Raw genomic sequence first — 27,976 nt, 5'->3', positions numbered from 1 at the left:
CGGCATAATTCGGTGCTATGCAGTATGTATACAATATGATATACAAGCATCTACATAATACATGTATATGTACTTATTAAGCTGCACTTCTAGTAAACCTGGACACTAGAGCCTAGAATTTAGATATATTAGTCATACTTGACTGTAATGACGGTAATTAATGTCGACTAAATCAAAATCAGGAAGGAGGGAAGCGACAGCAGTGTAAATATTTTAGTGAGGCGCTCCTATCATTTATGTCGACGATCCTAGAATGAGCTGTTAAGGTGACAAACAGCGCTAGATTGTCGCCGGGAAACGGAGCAATTAGGCAGCTTAACGGATAGCCCGAGCGACGTTACCGCTGAGTAATTAAGAGGATACCACAGCGGCTAGAGAAATGAAAAAAAAGTACGTGTAATATCTATAGCTGTCTCCCTTACCTCAAGCCTATACCGCAGAACGCGATAGAGACAACTGCAGAAAATCCAGAAAATCAACGATTCGTTGTCCCCTGATTCCTTCTCCAAAACTTAACCGATTTAAGTACTTTTTTCATTAAAGATTAAAAAAAGGCTTGAGCTGTGTTCCTATGTTTTGCTTTTTTTTGTATAATCTATCCAAATCTGTTTTCTGGACGTTTGAACACAGTGGAAAATCTGGCCATTTTTTTGGGTTTTTGAACGTTCATATCTTATTTAATAATTAAATTATGGAAAAAAAGAAAACATAGGGACATTGTATTAGTGGCCGTAGATATTCAGGAAAAAAATTATAACTCTACTAGCATTATCCAGGGAGGAAACAGGGGACAACGTTTGTATGGAAAAAATGGCGGTGTGGAATCCTCTTAAGTCCGTTAATTAGATTTGGTTTATTAGGCTGGGTGTCAACTATCCACTGCTAGTTTGTCGTCCTTATAGTTGAAATAAGTATTGGACCCGTTTATAAGTAACCCGTAAATCAGTAAGATCTGTGATTGTAAAATATGCTTTATTTTATGGCAGAATGATTGTTTTTATGTTACCCGCTGAATATATTATTTGGAGTTTTCTTTTCGTGATACGTGAACGTGATACATACCGCCTATGTAATCGTATGACAAATACCACGCTAATGCATAAAAGTGTTTTCCATATGGCTCCTGCGATTTATAATAAATTACCAAAAGACCTAAAAGCAATGAATCTTAAAATATTTAAAAAACAATTGAAAAAGTTTCTGATAGAAAAATGTTATTATAATTTATTAGACTATCTGAATGATAAAAATCAATAATTAAGTATTACTTAATTTAATTTAATTTATTACATTAAAAAATCAAATATTAATATGACTGTTGGTTGTAACTACATTTGAAAATTTTAAAAATTATTTTAACGTATGACATGTAATATAATATTGAATTGAATGAAATGAATGCAAATAAAATTTAATGATTGACTTATAATATTTTATGCTATGTAATATGTATATGTATATTGATCATAATGACTACCAAATACCAATTGACAATTTTAATGAAATGTTTGAATGAAATGTATTATATTTTCTTTATGATTCTTATTTAAACTAGGTATAATATTCTGTTTTTAAATATTACTTTTTTAATTGACTAAGTATACAATGATAATACAATTTTATCCAAACAGAACACTTTCTATCAAATTTATCTTCATGAAATGTGTTTTTATTTAATTAATTTATTTCAATTATTATATGTGTGATTAGTGATTACTGATTACTATAAATTTTGTATGCCTATAGTTATTAGGTAGAAAGACTGGAATCCTGTATAATTATTGTAACATCTTTTGTAACGGTACTTTCTGCAAATAAATGATTCTTATTCTTATTCTTTCTATTCCTTCTGAGATGCATCACGTCAAAGCCTGCCTTTTTTGTGTGTCAAGCGGAAGACCGGCGTTGGATACCTGCTAGGTGTGCCAACACTGCCGAGCTTGGTCCAATTTGCGACTGATTTATTTAGGAATTTTATTGGCATTATTTGTTGTAATACATAATTATTATTTTTTGTATCTTATAGTAGTAATAGCTGCAAATAAATAATTATTCTATTCCATTCTATTTTTGTTACCGACAGTTGTTAACGTAACGTTTCTTTATTTCCAGGGGCAAGTTCGCCTCGGTCCGCAAGATCCGTCATCTGGAGACGAAGGTGGAGTACGCTGGCAAATTCATCCGCAAGCGGCGCCGCGCGGCTGACACCACGCGCGAGATCCTGCACGAGGTCGCCGTGCTCGCGCTGTGCGCCGACAGCGAGCGCGTCGTGCGGCTACACGAGGTAGGCCATCTCTCCCTAAGTGACTGGGGATGAGAGAGACGAGATGTGAGCAGCTGCCATGCTCTTTCTTACTTTCTACGGCAGAAAAGGACGAAGAGTGCGAGCTGCTCCGCTTTGGTCCAGCACGCTTTTTCCCACCACTTCATCTCTTGTGTCGACGATCGAGAGAGGCAACCAAACTACCTTTACCAAATAATATCAAACTGTTTTCCTGGTTTGATTACCGTTACACCTCCATCGTGGGTATCGCAGACACAGTAGATTTTCAATTGTTATGCGGCAGCCGGCTGCCGCTTGGGGATTGATGGGTTAACCTGCTTGCAGACTTGTCAAACTGCGTCGTTCTACCTAGAGCCATAGTTCCTTGCATACACAAGTATGGCTCTTTTACGAAGAAACTCTGCTAATTTGAGTCTTCCACCATTCCAGGTATACTCCACACGGACAGAGGTTGTCATAGTACTCGAGCTTTGTGCGGGCGGCGAGCTTCAACGTTTGCTGGATGAGGAGGAGCGTCTCGCGGAGCGCGCGGCGCGGCGGGCTCTCCGTCACGCGCTCGAAGGTCTACGTCACTTACACGCCCGCCGCGTCGCACATCTGGACCTCAAACCCCAGAACCTCCTGCTGTCTGCCAACGGCGAGGATCTGCTGATATGCGACTTTGGCATCTCGCGTGCCATCCGCACCGGCGCCACCGTGCGAGAGATACTCGGCACACGGGATTATGTTGGTAAGTGGATTTGGGCTGAAATACTTCCTACATAAGCATACCGAAGGCGCAATTAATAACATTATTAAGATATAGGCACCGTCTGCTTATAAAAGCAGACGTAGTCGGGAGTTAGTATGCGTTCACATCAAGTAGACGCGATTTAATGGTATGTAACGGAAAGAAAGACACAAATTCCATTTCGCCGTTTTTTTTTTTTCACAACTTTTCGAGACAGTGATTGATTGTCACCTTGCTCCAGTAAAATAGGAATTTAGGACGCTCCCACAGTGTCTTACCAAATTTTTACGTCAATAGTAATCAAGAAACCATGCCAATCACAAAACGAAAATTTGAAGAAATGGTAGGCGTCATGCAAACAATTCTAAATATTATGGTTTCTGACCAATTTGGAAATAAAACATCTTTAATTTCAATATGAAATTAAGTACTTTTACTGTGCAGTTCCCATGTGTCTGATCAAATTTCTCTGCTGGAAGAAATTTCTTTAGAGTTAAGGGGTACCTGTTCACATAATTTTTAGGGTTCCGTACCCAAAGGGTAAAAACGACACCCTCTTACTGAGACTTCGATGTCTGTCTGCCTGTCTCCAGGATGTATCTCAAGAACCGCTATAGCTAGACTTCTGAAATTTTCGCAGATTATGTATATCTGTTGCCGCTATAACAACAAATACTAAAAATAAAATAAAATGAATATTTAAGGGGGCTCTCATATAACAAACATGTTTTTTATTAGGCTTTTTTTTTGTTCTTAATCAATAATGGCAAAAGGTAGGCACTTGAAATTTTCGCAAAATCTTAAGTTAGATTTGTACTTTCATAATTAATAATAAAATTAAATTAATATAAATTTTTATATTTAAATTTGCTCTCTCCTCCCAGGCTCCCAGGCTCCCTACAAAAACACAATTTTCGGTCTATATCTTCTATAGTCTATATATTTATCTATAGTTTATATATTTTGCTCTATAATAGTATGGAACCCATCGTGCGCGAGTCCGACTCGCACTGATTTTTATTCTTCTTAGGTGTTACCTTTTAATTGTTTTTGTAAAAAAAAATTCTAACCCTATTCCAGCTCCCGAGATCCTGTCGTACGAGCCGCTGACGCTGGCGGCGGACATCTGGTCGGTGGGCGTGCTGGCGTACGTGCTGCTCAGCGGCTACTCGCCCTTCGCCGGCGACACCAAGCAGGAGACGTACCTCAACATCGCGCAGTGCCAGCTCACATTCCCCGAGGATCTGTTCCGGGGAGTATCCGCGCGCGCCATCCAGTTCATCAAAGACACGCTTGTTGTTGATCCGAAGTGAGTAGATGAGGCTGGGTTTCTAGCATAGAGCCTTACTTAGGGCAATTACCCTAATTTTTATTAGAACAAAAACTACATTTGACGGGGAACCTGTCAGGGATTTACTTAGAATACACCATACATGGCACCTTGATATTTTTAATCTGGGAAGTCTAGTGTATCTTTTAAAGCTCCTCTTTAAACGACCAAACGAATCTGCTAATTGATAGCAATGCCTACAAGCATATTCACAATTCCACATTCTATGGATTATGTCATCTAAAACTAACGTCTTTGAATTCCAGTGGTCGTCTCACAGTGGAAGAGTGCCTGGAGCACCCCTGGTTGAAGGACGACGCGGACATCCCCAGCGCCATCGTGGGCGTCGCCGTGCCCGCCGACCTCAGCGACCACGACGCAGACGATGTCACCGTCAACGGTACCAATGGTGTAAACGGTACCAACGGTGTTAACGGTACCAACGGTGTAAATGGTACGAATGGAGTTAATGGACATGAAAATGGTACCAACGGAGTTAACGGACATGAAAATGGTACCAACGTAGTTAACGGACATGAAAATGGTACCAACGGAGTTAACGGACATGAACATGGTACCAATGGAGTCAACGGTACCCTCGAAAATTGTACTAACGGAGTTAATGGCAAATGCGTTGGTATCATCGGACACAGCGACTGTAATGGCGACGCACAAGATGATAGCAAAGGTATTGATTAAATGTAGCCTTATCCGAACAAAAATTTTGAATTTACCACAGTGTTTATTATTCCATCACAGCGGTCAGCATGGTGCAGTGGCCGGGCAAGACCTAAATTTTATATGGGCAAGATGTGTCTTGCGAGGCTCCCTAAAATAATTTTGCGAGGCCCCCTGATGGATGACGCAAGAGGATGGATTTGTTGAGAGAAAAAATTTATTGATACTCAAACTTGTAATCATAAAACTTTTTATTTATAAATATATTTTGAGTATCTTAACTCGTAAATCCTAATAAAAATCTCGTTATCCAAAGGGCGCGAAGCCCCTTAGACCGCGAGGCCGTAGCCCCACACCGCCCACGCCTTACGCCGCCTCTTGAATGGTGAATTCAATTGTATTGATTGACAATAAATAACGGTATTAACCTAATTGTTTGTCGTACTTTCAGAGTGCGGTTGGTGCGGCGGCGAGCGCGGGTCGGCGCTGAAGCACGGCCGCGGCGTCTCCCCACCCTTCCCCGACGCGCCCTCCACACCCAAGGTAAGCAGATGATTTATCATCATTAAAAAAGTTACTTACACTAATAAAAAACTAGAAAAAGGCACGTCGAACAACACAACGACACTTGAAACTACCGGTGTTACAGTAAGTAATATCGACGAACTCAAGTCGAGCCAAATGTGACCGACGTCTTCGACGTGCTCCGCCCTCTAGTTTTTTTATAAGTCCATGCACCCCTCACAATATTCAGCACGAGAAACCTCAACCACGTGCGGCCTATAAAATACATCTATATCAATTATGTTTTTAAGTAAAAAGGCTTCCTCGTCTACTATTTTCTTACAAAGCTACGGTTCCACTGTCTCGAAAAGTTGTTTACAGTGTGCTACTACGACCTATTTGAAACACCCAGATAAAACATTATACAGCATCCTCTATGATCTCGTCTGATACGATGAATAATGTTTCAGGTATCGAGAAAATCGCACCCGCCGTCAGTGCTGGCGCTGTGCAAGAAGTTCCAGCCCGACTACGAGAAGCCGGCCAAGCTGGCAACCGCCGAGTGTGGCCCCTGCGTCAACCTGCGGCCCCGCTCCGACCGCGCCGTGCTGTGCTAGCGCGCGCTCTGCTGCCTGCGGCCCCACCGGCCCTAGCAGCGGCCCCCTGCGCACTGCGGCGTCGAGTTGCGCCGAACACGACTACTATAAAGTCGACCATGATGTGGACAAACGAGGAGGCGATATCGACTTACCGTCGAGTAGAAGGACGTTTGAGAAGCGCTTCTGACCCAGTGAGAAAATCGGAATTCAAAGATAGTGCCTTAATAATGTAACCGCGCTTACGGTACTAATGTAAAAGCTAAAGCTTGGAGGAGAATATAGCGGCTCCATGGTGAGAATAACGACGAGCGGAAGTCGCAAGCACTGAGATTCAAGATGCAGGATCGAGGCGCCAAGAGCGCTCAGTGTTGTGAACTGTTGTGTCAGACTCGTCGTAAGTTTTGTGACTAGTGAAGCGGATTTTTGCGTATTATTTTAATGAACTCGCATCGACGTATACGAAGGAACACGCACAACCGTCGGTGCGAGGGGGGATCCCCCCGCCCATGTAAATAAGAGTAGTTTAAGACGATTTGTATATTTTTATATCGTAGAGATTCGATTATGCGAACGCGCGGCACGCTGTTGTGTTTGAAGCGTCAAATTTTAAATGAGAAGGGATAGCTAGGAAAGTATTTGCTAGGTTTTTAGGTAAATGAATTGTACTAGTTTTGAATTGTAAGAGATTTAAGCGTTATCTAAGTACAAAAATAATGTAAGACATCGATTCGCAATTGTACATACACCTTTAAATGAATTCCAAGTTCGTAACTATTATATCACATAATGTTGTTTCGGTCACACCCGCGTCAAATCGAGCGCGAGCGAAAAGACAGGATTATATCACGCGTTACTGGAATTGCCCTTCTGTTAATGAATTATGAGCCCACTTTACTTGTAATGTTACTCGCAGGTTGTTCGAGCTGTTGTACTAAAGCTAAGTGTTCTTACGAAGTCTATTTATACGTGTTACGGCCCGCTTCGCATAATCGCATCCTGCGGCACGGTACAAAACTGTACTCGCGGTCGGACGGTTAAATTATTCCGGCCATCCGGATATACTTAGGCAATTGATCGCGTAGATGATAAGAGTTTTAGATAACGTGCAGCTCACTGCCGCGCCCGCTTGGGACCAAAATTTGTGACGACGCGCGACGAGCGAGCGACGACAGTTGACGGCCGATTCGATGTGTAAACTGGGTGACAACTTGCATTCGATAATTTTGATAGCGAAGTTAGAAATCGAGAACGGGATTTGACACGTCGCAGTGTTATAGCGCTCATGTCTAATGCCAGTTACTTTTTGGCTCTAACTTCACTGTGGGAAGTGGGAACTATTAAAATAAATGCAAATTGACTGCTCTAAAATATACGAACGATAATAATCATCATTCCGCTATATTAGTATCTTAGAATCGGATAAAAAGTCTGTTATGACTGCACTTTGCTCGCTCGCCGGCCGCCGCCCGCCATGTGTACTTGTTGATCATGTTTGATGTTCGATATGAAATTTTATCACTTTGAGTGACCGCTTCGGGTTGTTGAATAGATAGGGTAATTGTTGTATAGTGAATGTTTACAATGAGCTCCAGATCACCTGATACTACGCTACCGAGGGACCACCCTCGTGGGAGAGCTTTGTATATTTTTTTCAGGAGTAAATGTTTAATTTTTAACATTGTTTAACTGGACTCGGTTGATTGCGAGCTGTTGTGATCGTTACTCATGTAAAAATAAATTATTGTGATATAATACTTGTTGCTTTTACTTTGTTACCTGATCCTTGTATCCTTACAGTGTTTGCGTTAATCATTGAATATTTGTAATTGATTTGTGATGAATGATGATGAAATGATGAATTGATTGACTATCACTACACACACCTACTCACGGTAGGTGTGTGTAGTGATAATAACTACCACGTGTTATATCTATGATCTAGGTATCGCTGCAGTGTTGCCAACTATTCAAAACGTTTTCCTCCTGAAGCAACTTCAAAACCCACCAAATTTCAACCAAAACAAAAAAATCAAAATATTTAAATTTTCTTGGGATACCCCAAGAAAATTTAAATATAATAAAAGCGCTTAGTAGAACATACGTTCTACTAAGCGCTCAAAACGCTGAAATACACCTTCAACAGGCCAAACAAACAAACAGGCCAGCAGTTTTTAAATTATGGAGTGTAGATGGAGGAGAACTATCTCTGTATATAAAAAGTGTCCGCTGAAATGCGTTAAATTAGGGTAACGCTACAGTAGCAACAGGGTAAATTTTAAATCATTTAGCAGCTTTTATTTCAGCTATTTTAGGTTATATTTTTCAAAATATTTTATTTAAATAAATTTAAATACTATTTAAATAATATATATTTATATTTTGTGACCAACGGCTACATTCATTCCATACCCTTTGCTGCAGCTAGCGCCACTCTTGGAGGATTTTTCAACTGTTATTTACTGCATACAGCTGGACACTTTTTCAAATATCCCTCATATAAGATAGTTCTCCTCCATCTACCCTCCATATTTTAAATACATACTTCAATATTTTTTTTCATTGCATATTGTATACAACGACAACAAATATAATAAGCTGTCAGTCTACTGTCAGCTGGTACGACTCAAAAGACTATAGCGACATGTGCTTTGTGCGGCAGTTCCATCTTAAAGATGGCTTTCGGATCTATGCCGCGAGCGACCGCAACCGGTAAAAATTCAGATAAAATGCTACTTTATGACATAGAATATAGGTATCATTTTCTACTGACATATTTAGCGTGGCGACCCATGCTGCCGCCGGCAGCGGCGTAAAAGCTAGTGGTTGAGTAAAATGAAACCTATAGCCTATGTCATAAAGTGGCATTTCGTTTGAATTTTCGTCCGTCACGATCACTCCCGGCAAAGTTCCGAGCCACTTTAAGGTTGTTATTAAAAAAAGTATTCCATTCTTCAAAATTTTTATCCCCAAAAATATCCCCAAAATATTTTACCCTCTAAAAACCCACTAAATTTATTTTTTCCCACTAAATTTAGTGGGAAATCCCCATAGTTGGCAACACTGTATCGCTGCTCTACTACAAAGCAGGAACAGGCACCTTGGTCGCTACGAATACTCATCCACAGAGGAAATTCGTGGCACCAACCCCAACCACATCGTTCAATTTATGAGCAGCATTGGGTTGGGGATGGTACTCTAATGCGAAGGAGTCACAATAGATCCTTAATGGTCGCAGTGACATCAGGGCTACTTGACCTGCCTTCAGCAAAAAAAAAACCTCGTGTTATCTTTTTAAAAAGAGAGAAAAGGGATTCAAAATTTTAATGCTAATTTAATTTTATAGACCATGTTTTAACAGATTTTTCTTGGTTTGCAGCATCAGTGTACCAACACCATAGCTATATAAACATTGTTTTTTTTTTGACGCAGATATTAATTCCTCTATCGTTGAAAATAAGGGAAAATATAATAAAGGGTTTAATGGTTGTCTGAGAAAATACAATCATGAATCAAATCATTGTATTTTAATACTACAAAACAGTCTTTAGACAAAGTATAAAAGTTACAATATGCAAATACAATCGTAATAATATCTATTTACAAATAAAGGCTACATTGGCAGCATATTCATTTCAAAAACCAATCAAAACACAATTACAACAGTTACAGTCTTGTGCACTTTGTCTTCTTATTTCAAAATCGTACATATCAGAGACGAATTTTTATTGCTGTTATTTTTACAGATTACTTATTCTACTGTTCTAGCTACAATAAATAATGAAATTGGGTTTTGTGAAACTGATTTTCAAAACAACTAAGAATTTACTTATTATTTATTATCTTTTTTATATTATTTTTCATGGAAAATACTTTTCACTTTTCTGCAAAAACTAAAATGAAGGCCATCTCAAATGCTTTAACTTCAATGAAGATATTGAAATAATTCTGCTTTGTATCGTAGTAGTATATAAATCATTTACTGCGAAATACTTTTTTAAATAGTAACATGTTCATAACATCATCGTAAAAATTCTTAATACATATACCCGTCTCCTTAATAGGAAGTCGGTCAAAAGGAATATATTTAACTCTTTTCTCAATTTCCCACCACAATTTTTATGATTATCATCAATACAGGAACAATATCTAAATCTCACAATATGACTCAACAATAATACAACACTCCACAAGCAGTAAAATTTCTTTTTTCTTGATTTTGCTAAATAATAATACAATTTTGATATTGTTTCGGAGCAGTGTCGATATAATATATCCTCCATTTTGGAAGTCGGTTGAAAACAGATTGGAACGAAACTGTTTACGGCATAAGATAATGTTACAATTTGTTTACGCTTTATCTATTCTAAACATTCTAAAATATCGTGAAACGTCCCCAACTTTTCATTATTTTAGCATCCTCACTCCAACTAAGATCATACACAATTAATTTATATTATATTTTTCTCTTCAGCACTCATTTTTCAAACTTCTTTAGACTCTCTAAATAATAAAGTATAAGTAATAGAGTTGACTATCTAACTATAAAGTTAGACCAATTCAGGCGCACACAATTTAGAGTGATTTCAAATAACACTTCACAGGCGCGTAATCAAGTTTCTGTGGACTTTCAAGAACATTACTGATTCGTTAGTCGTATTGTGTAATCCTCTACAAAATTTAGTTTCACTGTCACACTGAGTGTACAATCCACACAATATATCAATGTCCATTCACCATGGTGGACTTCTTGAGGTCGTTGAGTTGGTCCGAGTACTCTGTGTACAGTCTCTGCCAGCGGAGTTTCTGGACTAGCAGTGTGAGCATCTCCTCTAGAATGTCATGCTTCTTTATACCCTGGAATGATAAAAATTAAGTAAAAAGTCGTCAGGGAGTGCTAGTTTTGTATCAAATTAGTTTCAGCTAAGTTGTGAGAGAGGAGGAGAGTGAGTGATGACTGATGCGACACATCTTTTTTTTTTAATGAAATAAGGAGGCAAACGAGCAAACGGGTCACCTGATGGAAAGCAACTTCCGTCGCCCATGGCCACTCGTAGCATCAGAAGAGCTGCAGGTGCGTTGCCGGCCTTTTAAGAGGGAAAAGGGTAATAGGGGAGGGTAGGGAAGGGAAGGGAATAGGGGATGGTAGGGAAGGGAATAGGGTAAGGGATTGGGCCTCCGGTTAACTCACTCACTCGGCGAACACAGCGCAAGCGCTGTTTCACGTCGGTTTTCTGTGAGAACGTGGTATTTCTCCGGTCGAGCCGGCCCATTCGTGCCGAAGCATGGCTCTCCCACGTATGGTTAATACAACAATATTGTAAATTATTTACAGAATACCAAGCTGTAAAATGTTTTTTCCTTTTTTATTACACTGGAAAAAGCGCTTGATAGACAAAGGCAAATTATTGTGAATCTCTCTCCACTGTGTAACTATTATTTCAATTAGTAAGTAGTTATTTCTACTAAAATGGTGACAAAATGGATACACCACAAAATATTTTCATGCCTCTTAGAAGAACATTATATACAATTACTAGCTGTTGCCCGCGACTTCGTCCGCGTGGACTTCAGTTTATAGCGCGCGATGTCAACAAAATTGGTGTCAAAAGCTTTTATAAAAAAAACCCTGGTACCCCTTAAATCGAAACAGCTGTGCAGTGTGCACATAATGTTTCATTTTTTAAATTAAACTTTATATTTTATGCCAAATTTTAAAGCTTATTTAGCTCCCCAATTACACAACTTTACCCATAAACTATTTATCATTGATAGGTTTAAGGTTACGTCACTGTATATAATATAAAGTACTGACTTATTAAATAACGTAAAAAAGGAAATAACAATCGAAAAAAATCGAAACTCGAATGTATGATGATACCACCTCTTATAGAAATATGTTGGGCAAAAGTTAGCGCGATGTAAGAGACGCACGGCGCTATCTAGTATGAATTTTTGGAACTAAGTTAATTTGAACAAATTTTCGTATTTTCACCCCCCTACTACCCTTTTTTCCAGTAAAAAAGTAGCCTATGTCCTTTCTCAGGCTTTAGACTATCTGTATACAAAATTTCATTACAGACAGACAGACAGACAGACATTTATAATATTAGTATAGATTTACACATTGTGTGAATATTTTTATAAGTAAGGAAGCTACTAGCCTTATTTTTTTACAAAATACTATACTTACCAGCACATCTGGTTGCCACTTAAGCGGCGTGGAGGTGCAGTGCGCCGGCCCCAACATGTCGTCCAGCATACACCGCACCTGCTCCTCCGTACCTGAACACACGGCAGTCGTTAGTCAGTACAGACTGGCTTATATTTTATTATTAAATATTTAAATATAATTAGGTTTCTATAGTCTTTAGAATAGGATCTTTAGTAGTTGCGGCGCGTAACGCCGGAGATTTTATACATCACTCGTTTATACATCACTCGTGTGCCATTCTCTTCTGTTACTTATTATATTCTTTAGCTTGACCAGTTACGAGGGCTGCTATTTATGTATCCGGAACTGGCCACTTACAAGAACAATATTTAAAAAGTAATTACAACATTTGAAAATAGAACTCTTTGGTTGAAGAATACATTTTGTTTCATGTGACTGTCAATTATTTTTCCATTGTGGCGTCATTTTGAAAATTGCGTGTCTTCATTTGCCATGGATTTAACGCGTGAACATTTTCGTGCAATGATTTACTACGATTTTCGGCGTGGGCTAAATCAACAACAGTGCTTTATTCAACTCACCGCAACTTTTGGAGATGAAGCACCATCAAAAACCACTGTTTATCACTGGTACAGTGAGTTTAATCGTGGGCGGTCTATGCTCACGGATGAAAATAAAGAAGGTCGCCCAAAAACAGCTGTTGTCCCACAAAATATAGATGCTGTGCGGGAACTAATAATGCGTGATCGTCATGTTACATATCGCGAGATAGAGGCGTCCTTAGGCATAAGTATGACGAGCATACATAAGATATTACACGAACATTTGGCTGTAAAAAAAATATGTTCGCGTTGGATTCCGCACAACTTGACAATCGATCAAAAACGGGCTCGTGTCGATTGGTGCAAAAAAATGATAAAAAAATACAACCGTGGTACGTCAAAAGCCGTTTATAATATCTACACAGGTGATGAATCTTGGATCTATGCATATGACCCCGAAACTAAACAACAGTCAACGGTGTGGGTGTTCCAAGATGAGCCGAAACCAACAAAAGTTACTCGTGCAAAAAGTACTTTGAAGCAAATGGTCGCTTGTTTTTTTGGAATTAATGGACATGTGGCTACAGTGCCATTAGAGAATCGTAAAACGGTTAATTCTGAATGGTATACGACCATTTGTTTACCAGAAGTCTTTGAAGAAATAAGAAAGGACAACCGACAACGCAGAATCATATTACATCACGACAATGCTAGCTGTCACACCTCAGCTGAAACAACTCAGTTTTTGGAGGGTCAAAAGATCGAATTGACTGGTCATCCGCCGTACAGCCCTGATTTGGCACCTAACGATTTCTTTTTATTTCCATACGCGAAGAACAAATTACGTGGTCAACGTTTTTCGAGCCGCGAAGAGGCTGTTGATGCGTTCAAAATGCACGTTTTGGAGATACCTCAATCAGAATGGAAAAAGTGCTATGAAAATTGGTTCCAGCGTATGCAAAAGTGTGTCGATCATCGCGGCGAATATTTTGAAAAGCAATAAAACCATATTAAATGATATATGTTTGTTTCTTTTTTTAATTCCGGATACATAAATAGCAGCCCTCGTAATTCACAACAGCGTCGTTATTACTTGCAAACGTAGTGACGAAGTGATCTTTCGTAATTATAGGTCCTATTAGCATTAGAATTTGACAATAGATGAAACTCGCTAATGACCTTAGATGTTAAAAAGCGACTTAAAATAAAGAATTATATTAAAAACAATGATATTCTATGTTACTAACGTAACTAGATTGGAAATTTACGGTAGCAACGCGTTGCCACTTCGAAGATGCCTGCAGGCATATCTCACATACATAATGACATACCGAATATATGACTTGACATTGTCTTTTCAACAAAAAAGTGGTTACGCATTTCTGAGAATCTTTTGTAAGACATTGCTACTCTAGTATTTTAGAAACTCATTGATTAAAAACGGGACAACAGAAATGAAGGTTGCAAATATGTTGTCCGTTTTGGCACAAGCACTTTGCATCATTGGCTCTGCCGCTTCGTGTCGTAACTTCTAGATGTAGAGCGATGGTAATGCTGGCCTAGATCCTTGCCAGCGCTGGCGCCAGCACTCACCGTGTGTCAGCAGGTGCGCGAAGAGCGCGGCGTGCCAGTGTCGGTACTCGCGCGCCAGCCGCAGGTGCTCGCTGGCGGCCAGCTGCGCCTCCAGCCAGCTGCGCGCGGCACCGGACGTCGTCGCCGCCGGCATGCGACTGAAATTGTATTACATTATGTATTGGAACGAAGTTCCTTAGCGCGCGTTGCGAAAGGGGGCTAGACGGAAAAAGCTGTAACTACACTTTTTGACCGACACTTTGTGCCACAGACATAGATCAGGATAGATACCGCATATTCTATCTTGATCTATGTCTGTTTTTTTTTGCTATAGTTGTAAACCGTGCGGCGTCCGCGTGTTTCTCTGTCTGTCTCTCTCTCATTTTCTCTCTCTCTCTTTCATAGAAAGCAAGCCAGTTATGATTTTTTTAACTTCGTTCCATCCGGATGTCCCCTTGACACCTCTCAAGTCTTTATTTTGTTAAATCTTGTTATATTCATTGTGTGTATTGCCCAAATGATCGAAAAACTTAGTATTATTAATTATATTTTGTAATACTTGTAGAGAAAATCCAGTTTTAAGAATACAAATAATGTTAATAGCCAAGCGTTCCTCCGCTAGATGGCGCTATTTATGCTAACTCACTGGCACACGACTTTTATCATCAGTAAAAAGTAGTACGTAGTCAAATCATATTCCTAATGTTCCTTTGCATTGTTTTTCTGCGGAATATGACAGACGATATACGAATATTCCTGTTTCAGTCAGAAAAAAATACCTGTTGGGTAGGAGAGGCGGCGGCGGGGGGCGTGTCCGGCCGGGCGTGCGCGGCGTCCGCAGCGCGCGGCACGCGGCGCCGCCCGCGCGACGCACCGGGTCCGCCGCGTCCTCCCACACCACCCTAAAAATTATATTTTAAATAAATAAACATTTATTTGACACAATAGGACATTACACTACAATGATTTACAACAACGATTAGGTACACAAACATTAAAAATAACAATACAACATCAGTAAATCAGAAAAAAATAACATAACACAGATAATAATCAACAATAGGTATCCACCATCGAATGGTACTGGTAGTGTAATACCTTACTGCCAAAAAAGAAACCACTCAGGCGTAACTCTGTAGCGTAGACACCCTACAGTGCCTGGTGTTATGTGGCTCCTGTAGCATTTTAGGCTATAATAGTTCTATGATATTTTAAGCTATAATGTTCTGTGATAATAATCCGCCATCCGCCTATAATTCAATTTCTCTGCTAGGTACAGTAGTAGTTCTTTTGTTCAACTTTGGTACCTTACCCATTATAAAGGTCAAAAGTATATTATTACCAGGAGGAGAGTTTCTTGCAGTGTATGTATGTGCGGCCGCTGCTGAGAGTGATCATCGCGTTGCCGTCCTCCAGCAGCGAGCAGCTCGTCACGTTCGCTAAACAATGTAACGGAGCCATTAGTATTGCAGATGGAATACAGAGAGTAGAAATTGTGCAATAAACGGCTATCTCTGTTTACAAAAGTAAAATTATTATAAAATTCTCGTGCCACAATGTTAGGCCGCGTACTCCTCCGAAACGGCTTTACTGATTTTAACCAAATTTTATATGCATATTCAGTGGGTCTGAGAATCAGCTACTGGGTACTTATTATATTGATAAGTGCATTTGTTGAATAAATAATAGTAAATTAGTACAAGTCGAGTCTAACGGCGACCATTGGGCATTGTTTGTGCGACGGGATAGCGATGAACGTTGCCATGGTGACATACTTATTTAGTCACTTCAATAAAATAATACGGGCGAAATACTTTATACATATATAGCAAAGAAACGTTTGCCGGGATAGCTAATTATTAATAAAATCGTCAATTGATCTATCACAACTCGTCTCTTTCTCTCACGCATGCGTATTCCATTCACACAGCTATAAAAGCATGATGGTGATATTTGGCCGCGTGAATTAACGCACAAGTAACGATTTTAATAGCCACATTATATGTAGATAATTCGTTACGTAAGCCATCTCTCTCTCTTTTTCTCCTTACCTCCCGGCGTGAGCAGGTTGCGGAAGGACAGCGGCGGCTGCAGCGCGGCGGCGGCGGCGAGGTCCCACGCGCACACCTCCGCGCCCGTCGTCGCCGCGACCAGCGTGTCGCCGCACAGCGACAGCCGCGCCGCGGGCGACGGCAGCGCTGTACAATATATAAACACCCTTAAAGGTATATATTATATTAAGGTAAGTATCTATTACGTAGCTTGAAATTAAAAGTAAATTATAATAAAACCGTAGATACCGCAAAGATTTGCCAACGAAGACCATTCACAAGTATCGTAAGTGTATTAAGTAAGTTAAGTTAAGTACTTATGTGTATCAACTGGGTGCAAATGTGTGTTTGTCTTTCTTGAGTGTAGTCTGTAACTTATGTGCTACACGCTTTCGATAAGAAACTGTATAATTAAAGAGCCGCAACTAATAAGATACGATAATATTATGTATGGTATCACTGACCTATAGGCGGGAGCGCGCGCGAGGGAGGGGCGGCGAGCGGGGCGGGGGGCGTGGCGGGTGCGGGCGCGCGCGTCAGCCTCCACACGTGCAGCGAGCCGTCCGAGCACGCCGCGCACGCCCAGCGGGCGTCGCACGCCACGCACGATACGGGGGAACCTAAAGTTTTACAATAAAAACTATAGGAATACTATTGGAGTGTTAATCGATGTTGGTTTAGAGTTTAGGGAGCTTTGAATATTACATAACGCAATTTTAATAATTAACTATTAATTATTAAAATTACGTTTTTTAATAAAATTATTAATTTTTAAAATTAAAATCTTGTTGATAAACATTTATATAGAACATTCATTCACACGTTTGAAAACATTGAGAAGTAGGTAAAGGATTCTAGATTTATTTTACGTTTAGTTGTGGACAATTTCTGTTAATAAATTATAGTCTCAACTTATTTTCAAGGACAATATTATAACAGCGACGTACCTAAGTAAGTCTCCCAGACGGGATCGTTGGAGACAGAGTTGTTGGGTATGAGTTCGAGCCGCGCCAGCGACCCGTGTTGCGTGTTCACACCTTTGTTCACCACCTACACAATACACATACAATACAGTATTACAAAACAACAAATTAATAGATTATGATACATTAGAGTAACTGTGAAGCCCTGAAATGATATTGGTTGAAGACAGCAGCTTGCTGAGACATAGCACTATGTGTGGCGGTGATACTGCATGTTTTGCTTTTTAAGTTACCTGAAATTACACTTTAACGTCTAATGTACGTCCACTCTATCCCATCAAAATGGTTTGCACGCTCAATAGAATACATATCAATTGTTACTATACTATAAACAAAGCAAATGTAGGCAGTCTTAAAACTAACAGCAAACTTAAGAGAAGTTGAGAACTGAGAAGTGGGCGAATCCTCGCTCTAATTTAAAAAACCTAGCAAATTTTCTCCTAATGCGGTGGGTATACTAAAGCAGTTTCATCTTACCTGCAGTCGATATGCCCCGGCGGCGCGCACGACAGGCCCCGCGGTGCCGAGTGCGGGCACAGGCAGCGACAGCGCAGGGGCCGCGGCCGGCGCGGGGCCCTCCGTGCGGGGCCGCTTCGTCGCCACCTCGTCCGCGCTGGGCCCCGGCAGCGCCGCGCCCGACCGCTTGCGCAGACGAGCGTCCATTTGGGGACCGCTCCTGTAATTATTTATTTGTTTGGTCTGCCAATAGGTCGACATCTTATAGAAACTTATTTCACTAATAATGCAACACAAAACTTTTTAAGGTGCAGACCAATCATATATTTATAGCGAAATGGTTCCTTCCTCTGAAGTCAATGATGACAATATCACACATAACAGCAATAATAAAAAATCCATGGTATTAGCTTTTTGTATGCTTGTAAAATGGACACTTTTAGTATACTTTTTATGTGTGTGTACTCACGTCGGCTGCGGCGCGTGCGTGGCGTGGTTGCTGACGTTGGGATGTATAATGATGTCATCGCGTCGTTCAACGCGTATCCTGGATTTGCTTTGGGACGACGTGCTAAAGCAACTTTCCGGTCCGCCAGCGCCCGATATAGAGCCCAGAGACTCGCTGTAAGCCGACATAAAATTATAAATAAAGTTATTATGTCATAAAATGTCAAGTATTTGCGTTTAAAACAATGAGGATTTTCGATATTTCATTTGCCGTTTGAGAGCAGACAGACACAAAGAGAGACATGAGGCACCGCCTGGTGAACTTGTGTTTTCAAAAACTGATTATAAGACTTTTACGGCACTTTCCAAAGCCAAAGAGTGGTCGTAATATAATCAACTTAAAACTCCTTCTATATAATAATATAAATAAACATATATATTATATATAATATTCTCGTGTCACAATGTTAGTAACCATACTCCTCTGAAACGGCTTTACTGATTTTTACCAAATTTTATATGCATATTCAGTAGGACTGAGAATCGGCTACTGGCTACTTTTTATATTGATAAGTGCACTTGTTGAATAAATAATAGTAAATCATTACAACTCGAGACTGACGGCGACCATTGTTTTGTGTGACGGGATAGCGATTGACGTTGCCATGGTGACATACTTATTTAGTCACTTATCAATAAAATAATATGGGCGAAATACTATATGGCAAAACAGCGTTGCTGGGACAGCAGCTAGTATTATATAAAAAGGTTTTTAAGTTGATCACATATTATGACGTATATCTAGCTAAATAATTATGTGTCATTTTCGTAACTCACTTGGCATCGGCCATAGTTAGCGGTATGAAGACGGGCGTGATACGGTACCTCTATTAGTTTAGTAGTAAGTTATATAACCAAAAAAATTATAGAAAATGGCCACTGGATTTTCAACTTAATTAACACGTAACGTAAGTGTCATTATCGTGTACAACTCACTTAGCGTCGGCCATTGTTATCGGTATGAAGACGGGCGTGATGCGGCGCTTGCCGTCCGACGTGCGCGTCTCGATCTGTCGGTCGACGGGCCGCAGCGGCGTGCTGCTCCCCCGATCCGTTATCACTGACGGCTTGATTGTGCTCTGTGGATAAAATGTTTTATTCGATATAAAATAAAGCACCTGTTTTTTTTTTTTCAAGGTCACATGAAAATGTGATACTGATAAGTAACATTTTGTCTGCAACGGCTATTATTAAGACTGCATGAACCCTGTTCAGTTACATTATAGCTTAAAATGAGCATATGTCTGACTGTTACCTTGAGCCATGTCTGAAGGCTTACAGTATTGTCTCTAGCTGCAGGCTTCCCGTCTTATATGTAGCTGCAGGCTTACCGTCTTGTGAGTAGCTGCAGGCTTGCGGTCTCGTCTGTAGCTGCAGGCTTACCGTCTTCTCTTTAGCTGCAGGCTTATCGTCTTGTCTGTAGCAGCAGGCTTCCCGTATTATATGTAACTGCAGGCTTACCGTCTTGTCTGCGGCGGGCGGGTGCGGCGGCGGCGGCGGGGCGGCGCGCTCGCGGGCCAGCAGTATCTCGGGACACTCCACCAGCAGGCTCGTGTCGTTCGCCTCCCGTAGCGGACACTTCCCGTAGATCTTCTCGTAGAACGCGTTCTGAAAAATAAAACAATGTGGTTATATTGTAACCGCAAAGGAAGATCTTCCGACCGAGCGAGATAGAGCATGCTATCTCACTCTAATTGATTTCAGATGAGATAGATACAAACCTATGACTAATACATATGTTCGCATTTCCTTGTAATGTTTGATTTGGTCTTTATTTAGTTAAATCAGTTTTACTTTTAGGCCTTAGAAGGAAAAACGAATTGATCAAGTGTACAATAACCTACGACACTAACTGATCGAGGTATATAGATGATAATTTTGGAAGTCAGTTGTATATTTTGTACTACGTACATGGCTAAAGGCTAGAATTTGCTACGGAAAAAAGATAGTTGCCCCGTCATGTTCGCAAAGTCTGCTATCTGCCTATAATTTTTCTGGTAGTACCTTTTCATCAACAGACAGTGGTGTCCCAATCTCCTTGTTAGTGAACTGTATACAAGCGACAGTGCCATCTGAACTGCAAGCCAGTAGGTTCAAACCTGTAACACACAATATTTACTTAATAATGTTGCAGTGCTAGATTTATATTTTTTATGAGTGTAAGCCACTTTATTTCCGCCGCCCAATGTACGAAATCTGCCGTCCCCTAGGATGCTGCTGTCCTCTTAGAAAGCTGCTGCTATTTATAAGTCCAGGGCTGCCAATAGACCTAACGCTACTTTTTTTTTGGGTGTGAAAGATACTAGTAGAGTGTCATTCGACAAATTTATTTCTATGAACGCTGAGTGCTGACCCATATGGGTCCACTGAAAGTGACAAAAGGTGGGCCAAAATCCTAAACTAAATCACTTTGTTTTGTTACACCCTGTATAAACTTGAGTTAAGTTACCGTCCGAGCTCCAGGACAGGTCGAGCACGCTGTCTGCAAACAGGTCGTGGACCACGACTAGCGGCCGCTTGAGCGACGTCAGCCAGATGGACAGCGCGCGGTCACGTGACCCCACCGCCGCACAGCAGCACTTCTTGCCGTCCTTCACGAATATGTTGCTGTTGAAGCGCTGCCAATGAGAAACAGTTAAGGTATAATTCGGACCTTTGCCGAAGCGACCAAATAAAATGTCACTCATCATTTAGCCAACGTAGCATTAACGCCTTCGTCGTCCAGTGGTTTAGAGCGTGGCTTATGACTCGGAGATCGTGGGTTTGATTACCGTGTTGATTGACAAGTAAGATGATCCATGCATCAGATGGGCATGTAAAAAGTCGGTCCTGTGCCTGATCTCTCGCCAGTCGTGTCAGTCCTCCGTCCCACTGATTATGATAGTAAAAGGAATGGAGAGTGCTCTTGTGTACTGCACACACACTTGTGCACTATAAAAACACTCCTGCGTACCTGGCCTGGTTTCAATGAAACCGGCCACCATCGCCAAAACCTGTGTGGGTGTTTGTTTGATAACGTGGTATATTACATATACCACTCATCGACAACATGGCATACTCACCGCGCACGTAACCGCCTTCCTGTGACCGACGAAGTCCTTGTCGCAGCGCCAGCCCTCGCGCTCGACGACCTGCGCGGTCGGCCCGCCGCCGTTCATCGCGTGCGCTGACAGCACGTACTGCCCGTCCGGCGACCACGACAGCCGCAGCACGTGGGTCGTGCCTGCGCATTAAGGAGTTGAGTGTGCAACTTATCTTTCAGACCTGTGGCGGCCCTAGGGGTAGCAAATAGGGCAATGGCCTGTAGCCTCGCTCTTGCAGGGACCTCTCAAAGTATTTTTTCGTAAGACGAAGGGCCTCGCAAGGACCTGTCGCCCGGCCCAGGGCCTCACAAAGACCTTCCGGCCGCGGCCTCGCAAAGAGTAAGGCCGCCACTATTTCTGCTATATATGTATATATCGGAATCGGCTCCAACGATTTTCATGAAATTTAGTAAATAGGGGGTTTCGGGGCCGATAAATCGATCTAGCTAGGAATCATTTTTAGAAAATGTCATTTCATTCGTGTTTTATGGAATACCAAGCAAAGCTCGGCCAAATAGCTAGTGTATTTAAAGCAGTTCATAATGGTATTTACTATGAATAGATTTTTTTGCGAAATTAAGGTTACGGGAAACAATTTAGTAGATTGTAATTTCTAATGATAGTAAGGTGCACTTACGCATCATGTTAAAAAACAAAAATACTAGAATTTGGCATAAAAAAATCAACAAAGCCAACAAAACAAATATGTAGTAGATTCCCTTAAATGTTCTTATTTTATAATAAAATGTTACATACCTCCACATTCCTCAAATGGGTCAGTGATCCGCGTTTCTTCTGTCCAATCTGCAGTCTTCCAAACTCTAAGTGACTTGTCATCAGATTGTGAAGCCAAGTATTTACCAACCTGACAAGTAAAATATTATGTTATACAACAATATTTATGTCTAGCTATTTAAGTTATGTGTCCATGTAAGTAAATAATGACTAGAGCCTGGATTTATATGTAAATACCATCGACATAAGAAGCTATATGGACATGAAATGACCACGAAAGACACCTGCCTTCAAAATTTGTAAACTAAAAATGGCAGATTTTACTAGAGATGTCACTGAATAATAAAAAAATTGTGAAGCCAAGTATTTACCAACCTGACAAGTAAAATATTATGTTATACAACAATATTTATGTCTAGCTATTTAAGTTATGTGTCCATGTAAGTAAATAATGACTAGAGCCTGGATTTATATGTAAATACCATCGACATAAGAAGCTATATGGACATGAAATGACCACGAAAGACACCTGCCTTCAAAATTTGTAAACTAAAAATGGCAGATTTTACTAGAGATGTCACTGAATAATAAAAAAATATTGATTTCGATATCAAGTTTTTTTATTCAGTGACGTCTCTAGTAAAATCCGCCATTCTAGTCCACAAATATTGAATTCAAAGACCTATTAGGTCTTTACCTTTACTTTTATTTGGAAAAGTATCGATATCAATATTTTTTTATTATTCAGTGACATAGCTTCTTATGTCAATGGTATTTACATATAAATCCGGGCCACAATAATGACAATTTTATCATGATAATAATGAAAGTCTTGCTAAAGATCAATACTTTTTAGTAATTTTAAATTTAAACTTACTGGATCCCATGCAACACCTTTAACAAGTCCAGTATGACCATTCAAAACACAGACCATTTCTGGAAACTTCTCAGCGTTCCAAATAATGACAGTGTTGTCTACACTACAGCTAGCCAGCCACTTATCTAGCGGTGACCAAGCCAAATCCAGGACATCACCTAGAATAGTAAATTTTAATATTTACAATTATATATTAACCTCTCGAATACCGGGATATCAAAATTCTATTGAGCCCCAAATAACGCGGTATTAGTAGTAAGAACATAGAAAGTCACCATTCTATGTTCTAAATTTGCAGCCAATGTTTTATTTTATTCTATTTCAAATTTGTTATTTACCAGCATGTCCTCTTAAAGTAGCCAAGCACCGCCAGCTTTCAGCCTTATGCTTGCCGAGTGCCCCTGCAGCCACTGTCAGCCCCCACACCATCACAAGTCTGTCATCACCACCAGATGCCAAGTATTTGCCACCGTTACTCCATCTCACACAGTTTACGCAAGCTGAAAATTTTTATGTAGCTGTTAGTTTCAATACTCATAATTCATACACAATGTGCATCCTTTTTGGAAGACATTAAAAATTAAATTATTTTCAAAAATTAAAGTTGACATTTTGAGTTCAAGATTAATTTGCTTATATTAACTAGAACTTGAAACCCATAATAAAGAACTTAAGCAAGACAAATCTAACCTAAATGGTTGTCCATTTGACACAGCATCTTAGGTATATTATTATCCACTTCCACCTCCTCAAACAGTACCGGGTTCAGGTTCCACACCACGACCCTCCCGGAGTCCCCACCCTGGCCTCCAGTCGCGAACCGCTTCCCTGCAGGATGTATGTCCACCGAGAAAATTGGCTTCTCTGCGAATTCAAAAGACTCAATAAATATTCAGTTAAAACTTATGTTTTATAGTTGAATATTGTTTCTTACCATCGTGGTTTACCCAACTGGGTTTGAGAAGCTTCATTTATGTAATAAATAATTATATTTTAATAAAAATACAATGTTCTTGTTGTTTATTTATTTTGACAGCATTCTATGCATGTCAATGTTTTTTTTTTTTTTTAATTTATTGGGAGCTGGAAACGAGTCCTTTGCTCCAAAAAAAATACAATAATAATACAAAATACAACAGATTAAAATTAAAAAAAAAGGAATGTCTTTCTTCTATGCTGGTTCTCACCACAGGCTCTCACCAATGTTCACACTAAGCACTATTTACAAAAAAAAAAAATAATAACAAAACACTACGGTACCTATTTACAATTATTTTTAAACTTTTTCCATCGTTGAGCATATATAACGGTATAAACATTTGAAGAAATTGTAATTAGTTAGTAAATCTTCTGGGCGGCGGGGTACACTTATATCTGCATGTCAATGCCGATTGCAGTGTTGCCAACATGACTCATAAACTTTTCGTAGTCTAATAAAACGTTATTTAATTTTAAATCTTTATTAAAAAACTTGAGAGGTGTCAAGGGACACCCGGATGGAACGAAGTTTTAAATAGGAGTCTATTTCTATAGAGAAAAACATACATCGGGTATCTATTTATCAATACTAGAGATCGCCCAATGGACAAAATTCGACCTCAATTAAAAAAATATAAGTTTCCAACGCTTTTCTATCTTAGTCAAAATATTGACTTTATTATTTTTTAGACATTCCTGCGAGTGTCTCAGATTAATTAAGTCAAATGATGACAGACTGGCCGTGTATTATTTGTCTAACAATATTTACGATTCTATAAAAAAAAACTAAACTATCAACGCCCTCTGCCCCTACCATGCAGCCCATGCAGGTATTAATAAAAAAGTGTCGTTACAACTTTTTCAGTCTAGCCCAAGGCGCAACGCACGATAAGGAACTTCGTTCCAATAATCAACAAAATCTCAATTTATTTTATGTTTTAATCAATTACATTATCGAACAAAATATTATCTTGGTCTTCATCGAAGGCTAATGCTGCCGATGTACATGTAAACGTATACTTAATAGAAGATTCATTGTCCAAACTATAGCTGTCCTTGGTAGTTGGTACCTACCTATAGACCGCAATACGTTATCCAGAACTGAGTACGAATAACAGCAGTTCCTTGTCCTCTTTAGGCCGAATTTGATGTATAAAATAGCATTTAAAGTTTCGATCACTAATATACAAGATACCCTCGTCCATATCCTTAATTTTTCCCTCAAAACCTCTGCTTTTCCTAGCTCTTGGAAAGACTCTTATATAATTCCTCTGCCCAAGAAATCTAGTCCCCTATCTTTCTCTGATTACCGCCCAATTTCAATACTTCCTTTCCTCTCGAAAATCCTTGAACGTTTAGTACAGCAACAACTATGCTCTTTCCTTAATTTAAATAATATATTAAATCCTCTGCAATCAGGTTTTCGCCCCGGCCATAGTACTTCTACAGCCTTAGTTAAAATTACTGATGACATTCGTCATGGCATGGATAACCAAAATCTAACTATTCTCATCCTTTTGGACTTTAGCAATGCTTTCAATACAGTAGACCATGACATTTTATTACTCCTTCTTAGATCGCTCAATCTATCTCCTGAGGCCGTCAACTGGTTCCGCAGCTTCCTACAAGGACGCCGGCAGCGTGTTAAAATTGACAATAAAATTTCCTCATGGTGTGATGTATTTGCAGGCGTGCCCCAAGGTAGCGTGTTATCTCCTCTTCTATTTTCCATTTTCATAAACTCTGTTTCACAAATAATTTCTTCTTTCTACCATATGTATGCAGACGACTTACAAATCTATAGACAGGCCTTACTTTCCTCACTTTCTAACGTGATTGCTCAACTTAATACTGACTTGTCAGAAATACTAAAGTGGAGCAATTATTACGGTCTTAATCTCAACCCGAAAAAAACCCAGTGCATCATCATTGGTAGCAGGCAGCTGATTGCTAAAGTCGACTGGGCTAACTTACCAGAAATAATTCTTGACGGGGCTATCATCCCCTATAGCTCCTCCGTTCGCAACCTCGGTATATACTTTGACCGCAGTCTTTCATGGAACACCCAAACTCAAGAACTCCGCAAGAAGCTCCTCGCTGCCACTGCTTCTCTCAGACGCCTCAGTTACTTCCTTCCTGTATCAACCAAAATCTCATTAGTTCACGCTCTACTCTTTCCCATCCTAGATTACACAGATGTCTGCTACAGTGATCTAAATGATCAACTTCTTTCTTCCCTTGAACGCCTGCAAAATCTTTGCATCCGATTCATCTTTGGTCTGAGAAAATACGATCACATATCTAACTACCGGACAGAGCTAAAGTGGCTACCTGTTAAGTTGCGTCGGAATACACATATTCTTCATCTTCTTTTTAATATTCTATTTAATCCCAAAACTCCTGCTTACCTCAAACAAAACTTTACCTTTCTTGGACACAAGCATCCTACACTTCGCTCAGCCAGTAAATTAACTCTTGCCTTCCCTTCCCACAACACTAACTTCTATGACTCTTCCTTCACCGTCTCTGCTATTCGTCTGTGGAATTCTTTACCCGAAAGCATACATAAGTCCAAATCTATTGATAATTTTAAGAAAAGACTCAAACAATATTACTTAGATTTAGCTGCAAACTCTTAAACCCTTACGATTTATCCTCTTCTTCGATTCATATTATTATATTACTTATATGTATTTATTTTATTCGGTATAAAGTATCTATTATATTTATTTGTGTATTATATTTATTTATTTATATACTAATAGTATCTTATCTTATTTTTATTTTTAAATATTTTTAGTTATATTTTATGGTTGCCTGGTAGAGACTGCTTCCAGCAGTAAGGCCGCCAATTCAAACTATTTCTGTTTTTGTAACGTGTGTAAATTGATCTGTTTTGTTTGTTTGAATAAAGAGTTTTTTATTTTTATTTATTTTATTTATACCCAGTCCGCGGCAAAAAACGACCTCACTAAAAGAGCACCAAACGCAACATTCTGGTGGACTTTCAATTTAGTAGTGCTCGAACGCTCCGCTGGGAAACATGTCCCAGTGCTCGTTCAACAATTGTAAATATCATACTTTTAAAACGCAAAAAAGGATGGAATTTCATATTTCCGGTAAGTATTAATTTTATCCTAATATATTTCATACAATTGTATTATTAATATTGGTATTTCGTTAACAAATCAACAAAAGACAGTTTTAAAATTAAGTTGTAAATAAATCAACATGAGGTATCAACCATCTCAATTGCGAATACTCATTCTAAAGGTACTTATCGTAGTTTATCATGCCCACTTGAAATGTTCGGGTTATACACTGTGTTTCTGTTCCATTTGGTGGAGTCGCTATTAATTATTATTTATTTTATTGAGGAATATATATTTTTTAGGTTTCCTCGAGATCCAGTTATATGTGGAGATTGGATATCAGTTATAGCACGGCAAAGATGCGAACAATTTTTCAAGCCGATTTTAGCGAGCGTTGTATGTTCTAAGCATTTATATTCAATGTATACACGTATATTTTAGTTAACTATAAAATTAAACATATTAAAACAACATAATATTACAAGTAAAAATAATTACTCCGCACTTTATACATTAAACTTTGGAAAAATTAAAAATGGATTATTAAAATTATTACAATCAACAAAAAATGTTGAACAGTTCGACTCCACTCATACTTCACTTCACCCTGTTCCAGCGGCGACGTGCGGCCGTAAAATAAGTGAAGTGCTTTTTTTGGAATTGTAATAATTTAAACTTTAAGACATATGGACGATGGTTGAATTTAGTTTGAAGCGGGCGTCGTTCGTAAAAATTTATTGCTTTGTAAACACACATTGTACATTGTTTTATAAAAAGATCTTTAATAACTATTATTAAGATTG

At 39.4% G+C, this 27,976-nt stretch overlaps 2 protein-coding genes across 2 annotated transcripts in view; one reads left to right on the top strand and one right to left on the bottom strand.

The window, feature by feature from the left end:
• LOC121731652 (serine/threonine-protein kinase 17A) overlaps positions 1–7,879 on the top strand; it is a 184,557-nt gene extending 176,678 nt beyond the window's left edge. The window contains exons 2-7 of the mRNA XM_042121203.1: positions 2,113–2,284; positions 2,714–3,014; positions 4,095–4,323; positions 4,611–5,032; positions 5,474–5,565; positions 5,997–7,879. Coding sequence (XP_041977137.1) covers positions 2,113–2,284; positions 2,714–3,014; positions 4,095–4,323; positions 4,611–5,032; positions 5,474–5,565; positions 5,997–6,143 — 1,363 coding nt within the window. The 3' untranslated portion in view covers positions 6,144–7,879. The remainder of the gene's footprint in view (positions 1–2,112; positions 2,285–2,713; positions 3,015–4,094; positions 4,324–4,610; positions 5,033–5,473; positions 5,566–5,996) is intronic.
• A 1,753-nt stretch (positions 7,880–9,632) lies between these two features.
• Positions 9,633–24,123, bottom strand: LOC121731929 (protein HIRA homolog). Its single transcript, XM_042121627.1, has 20 exons — positions 24,038–24,123; positions 23,794–23,967; positions 23,442–23,603; positions 23,104–23,261; positions 22,248–22,356; positions 21,471–21,631; positions 20,858–21,026; positions 20,413–20,507; positions 19,870–20,016; positions 19,345–19,487; positions 18,371–18,523; positions 17,923–18,121; positions 17,410–17,512; positions 16,927–17,082; positions 16,463–16,609; positions 15,754–15,850; positions 15,191–15,313; positions 14,433–14,569; positions 12,316–12,407; positions 9,633–10,979 (listed from the first exon to the last, which is right to left on the bottom strand). Exons 1-20 carry the CDS (start codon positions 24,072–24,074, stop codon positions 10,845–10,847), a joined length of 2,697 nt encoding a protein of 898 aa, XP_041977561.1. The 5' UTR covers positions 24,075–24,123; the 3' UTR covers positions 9,633–10,844.
• Positions 24,124–27,976: the final 3,853 nt, after the last annotated feature.

This window comes from Aricia agestis, chromosome 11, assembly GCF_905147365.1.
Source record: "Aricia agestis chromosome 11, ilAriAges1.1, whole genome shotgun sequence".
In the NCBI taxonomy this organism is placed as follows: Eukaryota; Metazoa; Arthropoda; class Insecta; order Lepidoptera; family Lycaenidae; genus Aricia; species Aricia agestis.
Note: the sequence above shows the minus strand (reverse complement) of the source record. Positions and strands in the feature narration are given on the sequence as shown.